The following is a 19440-nucleotide window of genomic DNA, read 5'->3' as shown; positions in this document are numbered from 1 at the left end:
CCGCAGGCAGCCGACAGCCTGGTGGCCTCTGTTAGTTTTTTGTTTGTCGATGTTAAAGCACTCTTGCGGTGTGGACAGAGATAAACCCAGCAGGACCGAGGACAAGACACTCGAAATTTGTTATCTCTTCCCTCAAGGAGCTGTGGTGACCCTGCTAATTCAGAGACATCAGCGCCCCTCTCCTCACGCAGCAGCTGCTGCCAGCTCGGTGAATAAAGCACAGGCTCAGCGAGCACCCAGCAGCTCCATCTGACAACCGCAGAGCGAGAGGATGAAGAGGCAGCTTTGTGCTCCGTGGGATGTGAAAACTACAGCAGCACCATGTGTGACAAATGCAAGAAAAAAAGAACTTGCAAAGCACACACCAACTCCACTGCGCTCTGCCAGACTGGTGCATGAAACACACACACACACACACACGCACACACGAGTGGAAAGTGTAGCTTGTTTGTGAGAGTTGGTATTTTTAGACAATGCAGCTTCAGGAAGTTTTAACTCCTTGCTTTCTCTTCATCAGATATGACCAGACACAACACGTTCGTCATCATGTGGGGTCATGCTTAACATATGGAAGTTACAAAAATCTGACATTTATATTTCAGCCTGTACTAGTGAGGCCGCTAAGAATAATATATTTTTTGTTGTATTAAAAAAAAATAACTAAAAGGTGTAAAAGGACTCTGTAGCCAAGCAAGAAAACACTGCCTGAGGACACAGAGAGGTGCTGACACTTAAAGACTCAACTTTGACAGACACACACTTAGTTTGTCAGACTGCTGAAGCCTCATAATGGAGTTTGTCCCCCATCACTCACCGTACATTGTAATTATGAAGGAAGAAACTCTCAGCCCTGAGGGCACTGGGGGTACCGTTTGAAAAAGTGCGACCCTATTCTTTAACCTGATTTTTTGGCCGCTTGGGGGCAGTAGAAACAAGTTGAGGACACAACACTGGCATATCCTTACCTCTCCAGTCATGTTGTGAGCTTGTTAGCCGACAGCCGCTCATTAACACTCGTTTGGAGGAGTGTTCCTGGCCACCTGATGAATGTATGTAAAACACTCTTACAGCTTCCATCCCAACTCATCAGACAAATATCTGCCTCTGCAGCTGCTAAATGCTCCATTGTGTTCACCAGCTAGTTGTTACCTGCGTCTGTCTGCTGTTTGGTGCTGAGCAGGTTGTGTTCAATGGGTTTTTTGAGCTTTTTTGTTGACAACAGCTCCCTGTGACAAGTGAACATGACGCTATGAGAGTGAAGCAAAACAGTAAAGTTGCTGCTTCTCAGCTAAACAATGAAACTAAAACTCACTATAAAGATCTGTAAAGCAGAGATAAGATAGAGATTCAGGCGATAATCTTCTGTAGGTTCATCACGACGAGCAACACCTTTCACACAGTCATTAATTCACTGATACACTGTTGTTACAAATGTATTGCGTATAGTTGTTTTAAGGCAAAGATTTACATCAATCCTAGTGGACTAGTTTCGTTTCAATTACAGAGCTCACTGCCCCCCAGTGGGAAAAACATGTGGCCTGTAAAAGGCGAAAAATCCAACAAGGCTAGCATTGTAAGTAGTCTCTGAAGCTGAAATTAGAAATATTGCAGATTGAGATCAGCAGGCAGGAAAGGAGCACTGGTCACAGAGAACTAGTTGTGTATCAATCATCAATAATACTGTAACTGTGCCCAATGACAAACACAGAAAGGCCAACATGTTTATTACCAAATGATGACAACTGTTTAACTTTCAGAAGAAACAAATAAGAGGAGACATGAGACCGGGGTGCAACAGAAATTATTTAAGGCTCTGTTAAATCCTCACCTTCAAAAAACAAAAACCCAAAAGAACAATGTACCATGTATCCTGAAAAGTCACGAAAAGCGAAAAAACTAGTATAAAATTAAAAGTTTAAAACTGGCTACCCATGTCATTAGTTTTTAATAAATAGGTTAATATAAGAAAAAGAAAAATACAAAGTTAAATCTGATTAACTGTGCCAAAACTTTTGTCAAACCACATTGCAGCGAGAGTTATTTGATGACAAGAAAACAGCGTCTCCTGGATTTAAAGCAAGACACGTCATGTAGTCAAACACAAATATGCACTGTGAGCTTCCTTTGGTCGTTCCAAAATCATTCTCCCACAGAGACTCCTCGAGAAAACTGAAAATGGAAGACCTGCGTCCGCGCGATTCATGCCTTGTAGAGACTTTGACAGAATTCAGGCTAAAAACAGTAAAATGGCTCTTCCTTATCACTTCAAGTTGATTTAGTCGAACATTTTCAGTTTTGAGCATGCATGTTTTCAGATGTTTAGCTGCTTCAGGCCACTGCGAGAATAGAAAAGTAAATGCTTGAACTACAGGGCAGCAGAGTGGACTCGATGTAAATGTTACAGGTTTAATCCACAAAGTAACACATCCTGTCTATGTTTCCTGACGCTAAAAATGTCACACTGTAGTACACTCGTGCTGTAGTTTGTGTCAGTTAGAAGAACAATTTTAGACAAGATTTTCAAAATAAAGCGAGCAGTATACCTGGGCAGCAAACTAGTCCAAGTATGCATGCTTAAAAGTCAAAATGTTTCGATACTATGAAATACTTTGTCAAATTCCAAACTTGAGACATAATACAAGTAATAATAAAGTATATAATAGTGATTAAAGCAGCTTTAAAAAGAAGCTGCAACCTCACAAACACTCCTGCTTATTATTTCAGGGATACTTCCGACTAAAAGGGGGGAAAAAAAGACCGAAATTCACAGATGGCCGTTTTTGCTCATTAAAAGTCTGTCTGTCTGACTCCATCCTGGGTCATTGCAAAGGCCGTTAAGGTTGCAGCAGAAACGTCTTTTAACAGTTATGATATCAAAAATAGGGCCGACGTCTTTCCTGTCAGATGCTCTGTGAAAGACAGTCAGAAACCACCTTGAACAGAAACATTACCAGCTGCGGTAAGTTTCTGTCAGAAGGCTCAAAAGTCCGGTTGTCCCCAGGTTCACGGTTCATCAAAATCCTCATGGTGATCCAGACAAATGATGCATCTGTTACGAAAAAAGAGAGGGAGAGAGGAAAAACAAGTTTGAATGGCTAAAACTGGCATTCTCTGTGTGCAGTGCTTAACGCAGGCAACATCTGTCACTGAATCTAAAGTGAACTTCCTGTTTTTTCAGGATGTCACATTTTCCTCTTTGCACGGCTCGGCACACAGGACTGTCTGCTTCATTAGTCTCTACTCTTCAGGGTCTTTTCCCTCCCTGCCCTGAGCTGCTCGTACAGTTGTATTCTTCATGCCACATACTTTCTGTGATCTTATGATAACAAGCTAAACCAACGGTTTGCGTGGAGCAGCACCACCCACTCGTCTTTCTCACTTCCAACCAAACCGCTCCTCTCCCTTACACTGCACTGAAACGCCACACAGTCATCCATGTGTCACATTTCTCCTCAGCTTGTGAACCATTTTTACACAGGCACTGCAGGGACATTTTATCACATTTTGTAAAATTAGTGAGCGGCCAACTGTGCTGTGCTTGTGAGCTCTTTGGCACAGCACGAGTATGAACGCAACCATGCAAAGGAAGGTAGGAATGGCAGAGCTTGTACCTCTTCCTCACTGTACCACACAGGCTGTGCAGCACTGTTCCTGCTTCTCGGGCAGTGTGGAATAATTCATCTGTCTGACGATTTCTGCAAACAGCTCGTCCACCATAGTCTTGCTCTTGGCAGAAGTTTCAATAAAGGGGCAGCCCCACTCTTGAGCCAGAGCTCGTCCATCTGACCCGGCGACCTCACGCTCAGATTCCAAGTCGACTTTGTTCCCGACCAGGATCAATGGCACCTTCTCGAAGCGCTTCACTCGCACTATTTGGTCTCGCATTGGTCTGATGTCCTGGAAGACAAAGGAGAGGATATGTGTGGTTTCTCATGAAAACCACAGGCTGTATGCAGTAATGGGACACATGATCAATATGCAAATGTTGGTTGTTTTCCAATGCTATACTATCAACTAAATCTAAATGACTAACTATCAACTAACTAAAACAAATAACAGAAGATCTTAGTCAAAAAAATAACAGATTTAAACATTTCTCTTTCTTTTTGTGAAGCTTAATTGACAATGATTTTCCAAAGCCGCAGTTTGGTTTTGGTATTGCATCATTTCCTGTTAGTTGAAAACATTTCAGTCCACCTATTTTTGTATACTACATGCAAAAACAGTATACAAGAAATTCTCTTGCATAATTTCACATATTAATACTGATGTCTTTATTAAATGCATAGATTATACATCAATTTTCTAGTTATGTGGCATTTCATTATTCTGAGTTTTTCTCTTCATTTCAGAACTAATTCCGACATAGCCTCAATTATTGTTTTGCAAAACAACAGGTACCACAAACCAGCCTAAAATGGTGCCAGTTCATCATGAGAGCATGTTGAGAGTTTGCTGCAGCACCACTGCCTATAAATTAATCTCACAAGATGAAATTTTTACATCTTGGATCAGATAAATTTCCGTCTTTGAAACATAGTAGATGGTGTACGGCTCTGCAATTAGCAGCTCTCACTACATAGGTAGTATGAATCATGATCCCAGACAGCCCCTTAATGCCCTGATGAACTGCCTAGCTATGGACAGTTTCCACCTGTGTGTGGCTGAAGGTGTCTTGCATATCAGATACCTGGAATGACTGCTGGTTGACCAGGCTGTAGACCAGGATGAAGCCCTGTCCGTTCTTTATGTACAGATCTCTCATGGAGGCGAACTGCTCTGTCCCCGCCGTGTCGAGGATCTCCAACACGGACGGCGACGAGTCCACCTCGATCTCTTTTCGGTAAAAGTCCTCGATGGTTGGGTCGTATTTCTCGATGAAGGTGCCGGTGACAAACTGGACGGTCAGCGCGGACTTGCCGACGCCGCCGCTGCCCAGCACGACCACTTTGTATTCTTTCATTGGGGCGGTCGAGGCAAGCTAACGTAGCAGCTAACGACTTAGCTACACTGCTATACTCGCTCCATAAACATTTATCAGGCCTTTTAAATAGCTAACAAGCAGACTGACATATGTAAGGCGATATAAAATAACTTCTCTACATTCACACAAACCAGACAGTTACGCTCATATTCGTTGTTTTCACGGGCTGCCTCGCTAACGTCAGTTAGCGAGTAAAAGTTGATGTCCGTTAACGTTAACTCCGGTGTTAGCTAGCGTTTAAGCTAGCTCGCTTCTGGCTAAATTCACGCTGTTCCATGCTCGACCCTCAACGCTTTTACATCCGATCTGATAAACCAGAAGTGCCGAAGACTCATCGGCAAACTTGCTGTCTAGTTGCAGACAGCAAGTCAGGATGATACCCACTACACTTCCCCTACAGACAGCATGCCAGTTCCTACACACAGACATACACACACCAGCCCGCCGGTGTCGCAAAACGCAACGCTGGTTATTTCCGTCTGACCGGGCCTGGTTCTGGTTCCGGGCCCGGCCCGGCGCTTCGGCCCCCTGGTGTCCTATCGATGGATAAAACGCAGATTAAATACTATAGTCCGAGGGTCCATCGGCTACAGTTTGCTGCTGCTCCAGTGAATGTTTGACTCTGTGCTGGGCAGGTTAGGTTTGATTGCCAAAAGAAAAGCTTTTTCCACCAACTGATTTCCTGAAGCTAACAGCTTGGTTTCCGGTAACGACAACAAGACTTCCGATATGATTATTTTCAGAATAAAAGCCTCTTCACAACAGTGAGGTCTAGATACTGGAAAACCTTTCTGGGTGCTACAAACATGAGTCTGATGATCACCAAGTTTAATGTAAACCCATATTAATAAATGTCCAATTTAAGGGGAGCACCCCTGGGCTAGTGGTTAAGATGTGTACAGTGTATCTGCAATGCCCCCAGGTTGATTGTTGGTTGAAACCTTCTTGCATGTCATACCAATCCTCTCACTCTCTCTCCCCATGTTTTCTGTCTATATATGTACTCTCGCTAACACACAAAGGCAGCACAATAACTGTCAAATATTTTGTCATATTACTATATTCCTGAATGATAAATGAGTTTTAATTAAATGTGTTTTACGATGAGGTAACAAGACAGTTAAGCTCCTCTCAGTTCAGTAAAGAGAGGAGCTTGAATTCAGAAGGTATACAGTTGTATTCATCTGTTTAAGAAAGAGAATGTATGTAATAATATTTCCTCGTCATTTTGTGAGTTTGTTCATTCATTGGCATGCTCATTTCAGTAGATACCTTGCAACACAATACATACACACTTTTGACATCATGTTAAAAATGTTATTTGTTCACATTCAGCTGATATTTGCAGTTACTTTTTGAATGTTTAAAACTAAAATTCTTATGTACATATTAACTGAGTGGAACTGCAGTTTCTTATGCAATATTGTAATATATTATAAGGCTATGTTCATGTGACATCAATGACTTCAACTGGAAATGTACCTTTCGTTCATATGAATATCGTCCAGTCATACACATTTCAGCAGATAAATGGTAGACGAACAAAACAAACCACAACAGGATCACAATTATGAGTTTTATTAAAGGTCAAACAGAAATTGCAGAACTCATCATAGGCACAGTAACTTACTCTTAATAGCTATACACTGCAAAATAAATTGGCATGTAGCACAGCAGCACATACAAGCACCACAAGCAGAAAACAGAGTGAAACGATAGTTGACTAAGAAACAGCAGTCACTTTCAAGTCTGTCCTAGAGTGTCAGAGAGAGTTTTTCATATGGCTTAGTCCTGAACAGTCTTTGGCCCTCATCATTTTCCACAGGTTACCATTCAGTCATTCATTGTACCCAATTTGATAACGACTCACCAACAAAGGATTTTAAATAAAGGGATAAATTTTACACATACTCAATACATGTGCTGTTTGAAGTCAATTTAAATGTAAAGCCTGAAAGGAAATCTACACCATGCGTGATAAAGGCACAATTACAACTGAATCGTGTTAAAATAATGGTAACAAAAAAATCCATTTCAGAACAAAAGCACAATCATATTCACTTGTTGGTGACTGGAAACCCGCAGTATGTTAAGTCCACTCCACATGGACTTTCCCCCCATGTGGAGTCAGAGGGCTGTGAACCGATTCACCAGAATGACTCAGTCAGTCCACCACTAGGACAAGTGCCATGGCAACAAAATCGCTGGCTTTAATAGCAATTGAAGAGCATCGCATGTCCAAATCTGAAGGAAACGAGCTGCGCAAGGATGTTGCTGCTGATGCGAGAATAATGTTGGAAAACCAGGTTGTTTTCAAATTTGATTAAAATCCTGAGGAGAATTCAGATTTATTGTTGTTTTGGATAATGACACCAAGGAGGCAAAGAATAACCCATTTCACAAAATGACAAAATGAAAGTGGATTTAAAACCCTGTGAACACATCTCACGTCCATGTCCCTCTATAGTCTGATTTCTCTATCTGCTCCTCTTTTTTTTTTTTTTTTCCTGGCTGCTTTTCAGCCTGCAGGTGGAGCCACTCTTTGCTTTATTTTGGTGCATTACAGGACAGAGGACTGCACCTGCATGTGTGTATTCATGATAAGCGTTTAAGGACAAGGTTAGTACTGGTTTATTACATGTATGTTCCAGACAGTCTATTTCTTCTAATCCACCTCTCTTGTTTGAGATATTGTTGAACCAAAAACTTCCCACTAAATGAACAGAAAAAAGCTTCTTCTTTTTTTTTAAGCAAACCATTCATGGTTTACAGCTAGGCAATGTCATGCTTGGCAAATAACAGGGCTCTAGCAAACAAACAAAAGGACAGATCCCTCAAAGCAATCTTTTTATACTGTAATAAAATGATAGACATACATCATTAACAATACATTGATTTGATTTTTTAATCAACTCTTTTATCTATATTTATTCAAAATAAATTTTGAGTATTTTGACATAGTTATGTACATAAGTGCAAACAAGGTGAACATCACACATTCGTATACACCTCAGCAAGGATCGACATCACCCAGCACAGCTGGGCAGGAAGAGGCTTCTGGACCACCTTCTTGGCCGAAACTGAAACAGAACTCACTAATGAAAGCCTCCATACAGAAGAAACTGAGCGAGAGCCGTCCAGTCTGCAGGAGGTGAACAGTGAGGATTGCTGACTAGTTTGATTTTACAGAAAAAGATGAAGATCTTTCAATTAGTCCAAAAGCCTCTTCACCTCCCTGACAGATAGGTGTTAGCTTTAAAAGCCAAAGTCCATTCTTATTTCTCAAAAACACCATGTACAAGAAGAAAAAACTAAAAAACAAACAAACAAACAAAAAACAATTAAGGTCAAATAAACAAAACAAAATAAACACCTGATCTCCCCTAAGGACCTTTGGATATAACAAGGATTTAAGTTTTCCATACAAAATATTTAATCACGTCGCAATAACAAGACAAACTAATTAGACATTCCCTTTTTGAATAAGTTAGTGTTGTATGTTATTTCAATGAATGTGAAAAAATTCACAATTAGGATAATAGAAAGGTAGCCATGTTGTCATTTTGTTGCCACAGCAACAGCAACTATTACCATTAACAATGACTCCATCATTGTATACAAATGATTTTCATATTATATCTTTTTTTCTCGTTGGTCTACACAAACTATTAACTATGTATAAATGAGTTTTTGTATTTCCATGCTGTGTTTTTTTTTCTTTTTCTTAAATGTCAGATAAAAAAAGCTTAACTTACCATTAATACGTCACTTTCATACACAGCTATCACATCTTTATACAGTGATCGAGAAATAAGGCCCTTTGTTTGTGCCCCGGGCAACACAAGTATGCTCAGGACCGAATTAACTGTCCACATGCTAAAGGATCTGGTCACTGGACACAATGATCAGAGCATTTTGCATATTCCAGAGTAATGATTCATGACCGTATGGGTAAAATACAATGAGGCCTAAAGGAAATCAAGTACAAGAGAATGAGAGAGGGAAAGAGGTAAAGACTTATTTTTCTCACGCCACACTGCAATCCCCCTAACTAACACGCTCTTGTGCATCAATACATGCGTCCACATGTACTTAAAAATTCAAATGCCCCCAAGAGGCACAATTTATTAATCAAGTATTCTGTTTTTTTTTTTTCCAGCTGGACGGCAATTAGTGAAGGCATAATGATGTAAAGGGGAGAGGAGACGAAGGCTTGAGAGAGGGGTTTTCTTGGCTGGACAAAGCTAGTCTTTCAAAGCTGTAAGATTTCGACAAACTGATTTGTCTGGACATTCTAATCATCAATTACATGGTGCAGGAGAGGACGATTTCTACTCCGATTCTTCAAAGAGAAAATGTAGCTGCTCAACACACTCAAAAACAGAGGTAAAGGAGAAGTATGTTTCTGTACCAAAAAGTACATTTCTTTACAGATAACAGGCATAAAGTGGGCTACATACTGTTTAATCCACTGTGTAGATAAAAAGGAAATTATACTTTAAAAAAAAATACTTCAGCATTTTGGGAAATATGCTAGTTCACTTCCTTTTTGAGGTCAGATTAGACGACTGGCATCACTGTCATGTCAGTGTGGTAAATATGAAGCTCGAACCAGGAGACTGTTAGTTTATCTTAACATAAAATAAAGAGTGGAAAAGGGGGAAAAAAGATATTTTTGGTTTCTAAAGCAGAGCGAGGTGGATAAATTGGCTGATATGAGCTTACTGTAGATATACTGCATCTGTGTACATGTTGGCTGATAAGTAACAAGAAATTGCAGAATTGCAATTCCATAGTTTGTCCACCAGAGAGAACTGACAGCCATCTGACTGACCATCCGCATGGTGTGTATCTTGGTCACAATTAAAAAAACAACAACAACAACAACAAACAAACAAATCGAAGGGCTCCGTAGAAGATGAGACACAGCCATGTAATGTGATCATTTGAGGCCAGCCATTTCCTCGTTTCCAGTCTTTATGCTCAGCTGATTGGCTGCTGGCTCGAGCTTCATATTTAACACACAAACATGACAGCAGTGTTTATCTTCTTGGGAAAAAAGCAAATGTGCGTACTGTTCCTTTAAGGGACACATTTCTACCAATTCAACGTGAACTTAAGGTACAGTTGCTACAGTTAAGGTAGCACAGGACACCCAGGTGGTAACATTCACCCACCCAAACCCAGGGTCAATCCCTGGAGGTGGTGCTTGGGCCCAAACTGAACACAGTTGACAGTGTTACTGGGTGGGAGGCCGGTGAGGGATTACATCCTTGTCGCAGCACTATCACCTCCCACCAAATGGTGTGTCAGCCTCCCAGACCAAGAGTGGGAGTTAACAGAAACAAGGACTGCAGTACAAGGGAGAACTGGCCAATCCACAGCATGTGAGAAAAAAAAAAAAAAAAAAAAAAAAGGATAATGCTGATTTTCTCTATTTTGTCCAATGATTATGCCATTGTTTCTAGGTGCATTTTGGGCACTTTGGGTACTTTTGAAGGTAAGGATACAGAAACTGACTCGCAAGAAATGGTACTGTAATGTACTTGTACAATTCTGCTCTACCTTTTCTGAGAGTGAAAGATATTTCTAAAAGTAGTCACACCACTCATTGACATTAAATATAAATCTATATAACAATACACATACTTTAATATGTCTTAACACAGTATCAGCATGGTACCTATGTGACCTCAGAAATAGTCTATATATAGTGAATCATTACATTTCAACATGCCTGTCTTTTAGAAGGGCATGTGTAGTTTTTGCATTAGATACATTCACGACACAATAACATTATTTAAAATGAACAATGCTCAGTGAGAAATGCCTTAATATCTGCAGCATTTACAACTAACCAAATATGTGAATCGTCTTCTCTTTCAGCTCACTTATGTACGCACACAACTCGCTGACTTATTTCTTTACATAAACACAAAGACAGCACAGCTGTCTTAAGAAGAAACTAGTACAGATGTGATTTACTCTTATAATAATGTACCAAACGACACATCGATCTTTGAGCACTGGTCTGTTCTTACAGTGTACTGACAGTGGTGGTTTGAGGAGACTTGAGAGAGGCACATTTGAATTTGGATAAAAGTGATTTCAGCCCAGTTTCCAAAGCCATTATGTTCAATTTTACACACCTATAGAGCAATTCCTCACATACATTTGGAAATCAAAACTCCAACTTGTGTGTATATATATATATATTTGCTTATTTTAACCATCAGACATCAAAAGGGTGGTTTATTACTCCATGTTCTAGCTTTTCCATAACTCTGTTCAGGTTATAATAACTGTGGCTGCCATATTCAGAGTCTGATGACGTTGACAAAAGGGCACATCAGTAGAAAAGACGACACATTATAAAGTCAGACAGGACATTTTCAAGTTCTAAACTTTCTCCCTGAAGAGCCATGAAACATAAAAATCTTGTGCCACTTATTCAATCCAAAAGCCGCATCAAAGAAGACAATTCCACAAAGAAACTGCCTGGTCAAAATTCCTCTCTGCATTTGAGGGGGAGACATTTATTTGGAGGAATTATTCAGGTATTGCATTAAATGGGGGCAGCTCCTTGCATACACCACCACTTGGCACACACTGACATTAGGCACAACATCAGGAAACGGATCCAGCTTCCATCTTGTGCAATAACTCTGACACGAGGTGTAAAAGTTTGAGAGGTGCCAATTTTAAAAGTCTGTAATCTTGGATGTGAGCCTCAGAAATGTCATTTTGTCTTTACTGTGATTTCAGGTGAGTTAGAAACACAGAAAATCAGGGTTTGTGTCAGCTTTGTAATAAGGAGTCGACACCTACAGATTGTCATTCTTTGACACCATGTTTGGACATCAAATCACAGAGGAAACAGGACAAACAAACCTTCCTTTTCAGCCATTAGACAATTACACTTCACAGCCAAGAAACAATCACTGATCAGACACCACAGCTAAAGACGCCTCATCACTCAAATTCAACAGTGGTAATCATTTCAGCTGTCTGGTTCAGTACTGGTGGGTTTCCAGAGATGGACCTTCACACAGAGAAAGGCTTTAAGGCAGTTCTCCTCTTAAATCATGAAATTAAAATCTCTCAACTCAGCCCCTTTAATATAGAAGTGATTGTATGCTAATTTCACTTCACTCTGTCAATTTGTAGATTTTTATGGTTGTTGCATTGCATGAAAATTCAGTATCAAATACTGACAATGAAACCGGGGAATTAAAAGTGATTCAAATCATACTAAACATTTATGAAACAATGCAAATTTAAAGTGGTGATCACTGTAATTACTACATTTTACAATATGAGCTATAGGCTAATACACAGTATTTTTGTAATGACAGATATTGCCTTTAATTGCAAATAAGAAGATCTTTCGATGTTTGCTGTTAAGTGTTTTGAATTCTTTTGGGAAACGAAGTCTCCTCTGCAGCCGAGCAGATAAATCAAAGGCACGAACAACTTAACGACGACTCACTGACGTTTCATCAGGTCAAATGAGACCATGAGAGCGAACTGAATGGAGATGAAGTACAACACAAATGTTACATCTGTAGCCATCTTGAAACGTAAACATGAGATGATATGACTTTCACACTTTCATTTTGACAACACGTAATGGTTGTAGACCAGCAGCAAGTCCTTTTGCCACTCCAATGGTCTGAATTTCCAGAATTAGCTTTTCAGAGTTTCTGACTTTGGAACAGTCAAATGTGTCGGGTTGCCTCGTGTGATGGCGCCAACCCATAAAGGGCATGTAGTCTTAAATATGTATGTGTGTGTGTGTGTGTGTGTGTGTGTGGGTGTGGGTGTGTGTGCACATGTCTGCTGCACTTTTAAGGTGTGGGGATGTATGGCTGTAAGAACGAGGGAGCTCTATTGCTCAGCCTGATCAAGTCAGTATGCATCAGGATGGCTGCTTTAAAGCAACAGTAAAACGTTCAGGCTTGTATTGCGTCAACCATCGCAGCTTTCTTACTTTCATAATATCTTAGAATAAGTTTCACATTGCCACTCAGTCAGTGTGCACTGGAGGTGAGGCACATGTTTGCTGCATTCAGAAAGATGACCGCCCTGATAGTGCGCAGGCTTCAGGGACTTTAACTGGGGTTTCGGGAAAGGCTTACTGAGTTTAGCGCCACCGGAGCGGCCACCAGCAGTTTGGGGACAGGACAGAAATGGGTTTCCATGGGAACACACTGGAGCTCCACTGGATCAGGGGTCAGAAGCTCAGAGGGGTCTACTGGAAGAGAGAGAGGGAGGGGGAAGAGGAGGGGCAGTAAATTCCCAATCACCCAAAGATCTTCAAAATAGTAAGCTGCAGTAGATGAATGAGTAAGATAAGGTCAGTGTGCAAACTGTTTAGAAAGTTTAACAAATGAGCCAAAACGTGACAATATTCGTTTTTCAACCACAGCAAACTGAATAACTGTGACTATGACTGTGCAGATGAGTTTAAAAAAAAATCTGCCAAATTATGTGAATTAAGATTTTCCTTTGAAATTTCATTCTTTATTCCATTTAGTCCAAAAAAAAAGCCCATTCAGACCATAACAACAGTAAAACAGGATTGGTAAATTATAGCTCCTTAAAGTAAATACCAATAATATCGACATATCACAATGCATGTGTGTGTGTGTGTGTGTGTGTGTGTGTGTGTGTGTGTGTGTGCGTGTGTGCGTGTGTGAGTGTGTGTATTTATAGCAAAGGCATTTTACCTATATTCCCACACAGGCAACTATTACTAAACCCTGTTGCTATTTTAAGTGTCTGTCAGCATGACAGCACGTAAATCTCGACTGTATGCCAAAGGGAGTTCACTTACAAGAGGAGGAGATTCATTTAAATGATTTCAGGGTTGTTACTGAAGCCAGACCACATACTGGACATGTCCATAGACTATACAGGAGACTGAGACAGACAGTGGTTCTACACCAAACTACGACATTTAGATGAAAACGGCTACCTATTCTGAGAGTCCTCTCAGGATAGATTCTGTTTTCATGTGCACACAGACTGAGAAGTGAGGACAGATGAAATGTGAACATAATATAAGTGACACTACAGGCAGGTGTTTCTTTAACCTGATGAAAGAGGACTATGAACTTAGACTCAGAACCTCCTGAGCTAAAATAAAAGAGAACTGAAATGAAAGAGCAAACCTGATTCGAGGCGGCAGATTCAGCGAAAGGAACATTGGTGACTGGGGTCGAAGCCGACGAAACAGTGGAGGTGGTGGCACCGTGCATCATGGGAACTTTTATTCAGGCGAGTCAGACGAAAGACAGAGGACGAGGATGTGGGCGGGGAGGAGGGGGAACAGGAATGATATGGTTACCATGGCAAAATGTGTCGGATCAAAAGTCATGGCACAAGTCAAGTGATATTGCCAGGATGAATTTGAACAAGTATCAAGACACATGCAAACAAAATAGAGATAAAGAAAATTACATATTTAATTAGCCAACCGGTTGCAAAATAAAAGAAAATGCATTGTTTCACCAACAAATGGTCGTTAAACAAACAAGGCAATACACAATCATACAATCAAATCAGACTGGAGTATCTGATAATTGTATTCAAATGGACGGAGCGTATGTGTGTATGGAGGGAGCGAATGATCCATCAGAGAAAAACCCTTTTCAATACTATCACAGCTGGAAGCTGACGGTCGATTTTAATGATAATACAGTTTGACACCTGCAGGTTCAGTTTAACTTATGATCATTTTATGATTTAGTGACTGACTGGCTTTGCAAGATAGATTTCAATATCTCACTTACTTTCTGCATTAAATTCATAAATGTGCTGTAACACACACACACACACACACACATTCACTGGAATATAAAATATCTGTTTCATTTTACAGTCTTGTGATCTGCTTTCTATCTTTAACTACTATGCAAAACAGGAAGATAAAAGCAGTTACCAGAGCTTATGTCTAACTCCGGTCAGCTGACTCGTCACTGGGAGGACGACTAAGCCTGACGGCAGCTGTATGGAGATGTCTTTGAAAATGTTTGAGAAAATTTCCTGATGGTGTCAGTAGGGGTCATCTTGGCTTTGAGATGTTTTTAAAGCCCCTGTACACCTTTGATCCGCCCACACAAGTGTTTTCATTTATGTTGGTTGATCAGGCCTCTTTGAAAGGAGTCTATACGACGATGCTAAATGGACATGTCACTCACACGTCTGCTGTTTTTGTTGTACCTGTTGTGGTGGGAGATCATACACGATTACCATTCTCATTAAAACAAATAATTTAGGAAAATCAGATTGATCTAATCCACCAGAGTGAGTGAAAACACCGGTGTCGGTGTGCAAAGATTGTGTTGTAAACTGACAACCTCGACTTTACAAGATGTATGCCTTTACCAGGTAGAGAGAGTCTGAAGAATTATGCTTCTTTCTTTTTTTTTTTTTTTTTAGGGTCTAGTGTTTTTGGATCTTGGGACAAAAAGTCAGGATATCTCGACCTTTGCTGCTTTAATTTTGCTGATTTTTATTTGATTCTATCTCTTGTGAATCCCCCAACTTCACAGAAGTGCAATTTCAAGTCCAGTTTCTAGGACATTGTACACTAATGTAAACAGAATTATGAGATTCCTTTTCTTCCAAGATATCCGTGTAAATCCGACACACTGGACCTTTAAGCAGTAGAATTCACAGCTGGACCAAATGAGACAAAGATAAGAAAGCTGAACTGCGATCACAGCAGGCGCAAATATTCTCTTTTCCCACCAGCAGCAACATAACACACCCCAAACTTACACCAGCAACAGACACACGGAAACATTCATTTTTCCTTTTTCTGCCTCCTGAGTTTCTGCTTTTAAGGACAAAAAGTTTACTGACTGAAATTATTTCCAAATGTGGTATAATATGATCAGAATATCAGCATGCAGCAGTGGTAAACGTGGAGTGGATGGAGAACACAAAGACAAGTCAGGAAATGAATGAAGAGAGGTGGTCACACACACACACACACACACACACACACACACACACACACACACACACACACACACATACACATACACACCTGCACACATACAGACAACAACACAACAGTCTTCAGGCACCTTTTATCATTACTATCTACAAGATTCTGCAATTAAGATCAGCATCACCATAACTGACACTGTATCTTTCTGCTGCGTGCGTGTGTGTGTGTGTGTGTGTGTGTGTGTGTGTGTGTGTGTGTCTGTAGGGGTAGATCAATGTTAACACCTGTAGACATACCATATTAAATGTACTGAATAGACTTTAAAAACATCTAAAATGACTAAATAGTTCAAAAAGAACCTGCGCTGGCCGTTGTTTTATGATTCTTTAGTGTCATATTTGTATTTTTATGTTTGTATTTTCATCACACAGCTACAGTGAGAACTGGGAAACACTACATCTACACAGTGAGTTAAGACCTGTTGAGCATAGTTTGTGCGAGGTTTAAAGGGGCTGGTACAGGTGGAGGATTTATTACAGCGAGAGCGTCGACTGCTGGCCCTTGTCCGGCTTCCTTGACCCACCTGAGCTGCCTACACCTTCAAGCACACACACAGTACGTATGCACACACATGCACACCCAGGCATGCCTGCACAGAGTTGAAATGACAAAGCATGGCTCGTTAAGCAAATAGGACATTAACGTGACTGCAGAGAGACACATGATGGCACACAGACATGATGCAAGGAAAAAGGAAATGGGCTGAAAGCTATGGGCTTCAGTAGCTGACACAGTCATTTGTGGTATGTCCTCCCAATGGTATGAATGTACCTCTATACTGACAGCTTTGAAGGACCATAGCAGTTTGAGCTTATTACCTGCACATTTCATATACTTTACACTACACTGCTGACCAACCGCTGGTTTCTTTTCAGCACAGGATGGTATAAACATCAACTTAGGGAGCCGTGGAGCTCGTTAGGGAGAGGTACTGCATCCACATATAGTCACCTTCAGTAACATTATCGTCACAGAATACAGTTATGAGCAAAGACTGCTTTTAAAGCTCCTTTTCTCAGGCAAGAAATGATCACATCATTCATGTTGTGGATTTCATTTTCCGAGCTTCAGGTTCAAAATTTGAGTCAAAACTTCCTTAAGAGAGAGTTTTCAAAACATTATCTATTCTTTTGGGGTGCCCTGGTGGTCTAAGGGTTTAAGGCATGGCCAGTGTAATGTGCAACATCATTGGTTTGAGTTTTCTGTCTCCTTTCCCACAAAAGACTACAATTTACATCTTAATAAGTTACAGTTTTGGAGAGCCATTGGCAGTACTGTAGTGCATAAATGATTTTTAGTTGATTGGCTAAAACGTGCTACCAGTATGGTCATGTTGTCATCCAATTAATCAATTAATCATTCAATAAAGCGACTGGTCCACCAACACATATATATCGCATAGTTACAGCTGACCTACCAATGGCTCCTGAGGGCAACATGCACAGAACAGCGCCTGTCACATTATGAATAACTACATGTGTGGGAAAAAAAATGGATGTGAACAGACAAGACAGACGGCAAGAGGGGGGCAGAAAGAAAACAAAAAGAGGACAAAGAGTTGTAGTAAAAAAGAAGCTGTAACTGGCAACAGCAGGTTAACGGGTTCAGGTTAGGGCAGAAAACACAAGCAACATCGAGGCTCTCAATTAGTGCCAACACACACAAAGACACACAAACACACACTGCTGATGAGAGCGCAAAACCAAACAGCTGATGGGCAGACAGGACGCTGAAGCTTTGATCAGCACGCTGTAGAAGTGGTTTATCCATGCAGCAAGAAATGAGGATGAAACTAAATGTGCACGAGTATTCAGCACACTCTTCCCTCTGCATGGAACAGGTACAGTATGTGGGTGTTTTGGCTGCAGACCTCCATGTTGTATAATTTGGGCACGCGGCATATCAATAATTCATGTCTGACAGACTTCAAACGTTTCACTAGCCACTGTTTCTTTGCAGTTACCATCATCTTGATGTGAAGTGAAAATATCTTTTTTAGTGTAGATATCTAGAAGTGTCCAAATATATGTGACCAAAATGTTATTTCATGTCTCCTTTACTGACTAATGAGCAACTATTGAGTATTTCCATTAATTATTTCGTCTAGGAATAGTCAGAAAACGGTAAAAATAAGAATTACCGCCTTATGGTGGTATGCCTCCGCCAACCAGTCACCAGTCAAAGGTCAAGTTCACTGTGACCTTAGACCACCAACATTTAGTCAGCTCATCCTTGAGTCTAAGTGAACATTTGCGTCAAATCTGAAGAGATTCCCTCAAGGCCTTTCTGAGATAAAACGTTAATGAGAACGGGGTGGATGTATATGTACAACCTGAAACCATGACGCCTCCCGCCACAGCTGTCTCCAGTGCAGAGGAATGAGCAAATATTCATCACAAAATCTGACAGCCCAAGGTGACACTTTTAAACTACATATCATTTCAGACAAAGCCTCAACACCTGATATTCCAGATACAATAAACAGAGAAAAGCAGCAAATCCTCACATTTGAGAGGCTAGAACGAAAGAATATATCTTTTTCTCGAAAAATCAGTTGAATGATTACGCAGTTTTAGAGACTGTTGCCAATGAATTCTCTGTCAATCAATCAGTTACTTCACTAATTGTGTCAGCGTGACTTAAATCCAGTAAAATGCAACTTTCAGCCAAAACATAGGCAACTTTGCTTTTAAACATTAAGACTTCTATGATTTCCAATATCTGATAGGCTAAACAAACCTCCAGTTCATGCAGCCACCAATCACGCACCGGTAGTCTCATATAATGGCCTTCTGATGTCATTATTTTTTGTGCATTCACTGACTTTGTTTATAGCTTCAACAACTCTCATCACGTGTCAAGCAAGAGTGAAGCAAATGGAAGCAACACAAGGGAGGAAGTGAAGCGTGGTGCGATAAAAGGGGTAAAGGTGAGCAGTTAAACTTTAGAGAAGCTTTGCACAGACACAGAGTGCACACTGTTACCACTGCACCTGTGACTTCCTGTATCCCACAACATTACCTTATCATTAAATAATAAAAAAAAACCCCTTGCATCTATCTGCAGTGAATTTCCAAGGGTTAATGATTCCAGTTTACCTCCTACATGCATGGTAAGGTAAACACTGTAAGGGCTATGTTTCAGTGTTGCTAATGCGTGTCGAGACTCACCAGTGGGGATGAAGGCTGGTTGCTGGAGCTGCATGTTAGCCAGGGCTTGCTGGTAGTGGAACATGCTGGGGTTGAAGACAGTGGCAGCAGCTCCGTTGCTCTTCTCTAAGATCGGCCTCTTTGGTAGCGGCTGCATGGCACCTGGAGGCAGAGCCTGGCCAGGAAGAAACCCAGAGGTCACAAAATGTGTGCTTAGAGAATATCAACAATTTCCCTGAAACAAAAAAATAGCTTTAGCTGGTGTTATCTCAGAGTAAATATACAGC

General features: G+C 40.7%; 2 protein-coding genes across 6 annotated transcripts in view; both read right to left on the bottom strand.

The window, feature by feature from the left end:
- Nucleotides 1-1707: 1707 nt before the first annotated feature.
- rap2c (RAP2C, member of RAS oncogene family) lies at nt 1708-5707 on the bottom strand. Its single transcript, XM_076739037.1, has 3 exons — nt 4691-5707; nt 3612-3897; nt 1708-3049 (listed from the first exon to the last, which is right to left on the bottom strand). The coding sequence occupies exons 1-2, from the start codon at nt 4961-4963 to the stop codon at nt 3619-3621; spliced, it is 552 nt and encodes a 183-aa protein (XP_076595152.1). The 5' UTR covers nt 4964-5707; the 3' UTR covers nt 1708-3049; nt 3612-3618.
- Nucleotides 5708-6546: 839 nt separating this feature from the next.
- mbnl3 (muscleblind-like splicing regulator 3) overlaps nt 6547-19440 on the bottom strand; it is a 30817-nt gene continuing 17923 nt past the window's right edge. For 3 of the 5 annotated variants that reach the window (XM_076739699.1, XM_076739698.1, XM_076739700.1), the window contains 2 exons: nt 19175-19328; nt 6547-13238 (listed from right to left, as the gene is read on the bottom strand). In XM_076739699.1, coding sequence (XP_076595814.1) covers nt 13096-13238; nt 19175-19328 — 297 coding nt within the window. In that variant the 3' untranslated portion in view covers nt 6547-13095. Of the gene's footprint in view, nt 13239-14157; nt 14253-19174; nt 19329-19440 lie in introns of all 5 variants that reach the window. The other 2 variants (XM_076739703.1, XM_076739701.1) reach the window with 2 other exon arrangements.

This window comes from Chaetodon auriga, chromosome 9 (genome assembly GCF_051107435.1).
Source record: "Chaetodon auriga isolate fChaAug3 chromosome 9, fChaAug3.hap1, whole genome shotgun sequence".
Lineage (NCBI taxonomy): Eukaryota > Metazoa > Chordata > Actinopteri > Chaetodontiformes > Chaetodontidae > Chaetodon > Chaetodon auriga.
The sequence above is the reverse complement of the archived record's forward strand: the minus strand, read 5'-3'. Positions and strand labels throughout refer to the sequence as shown.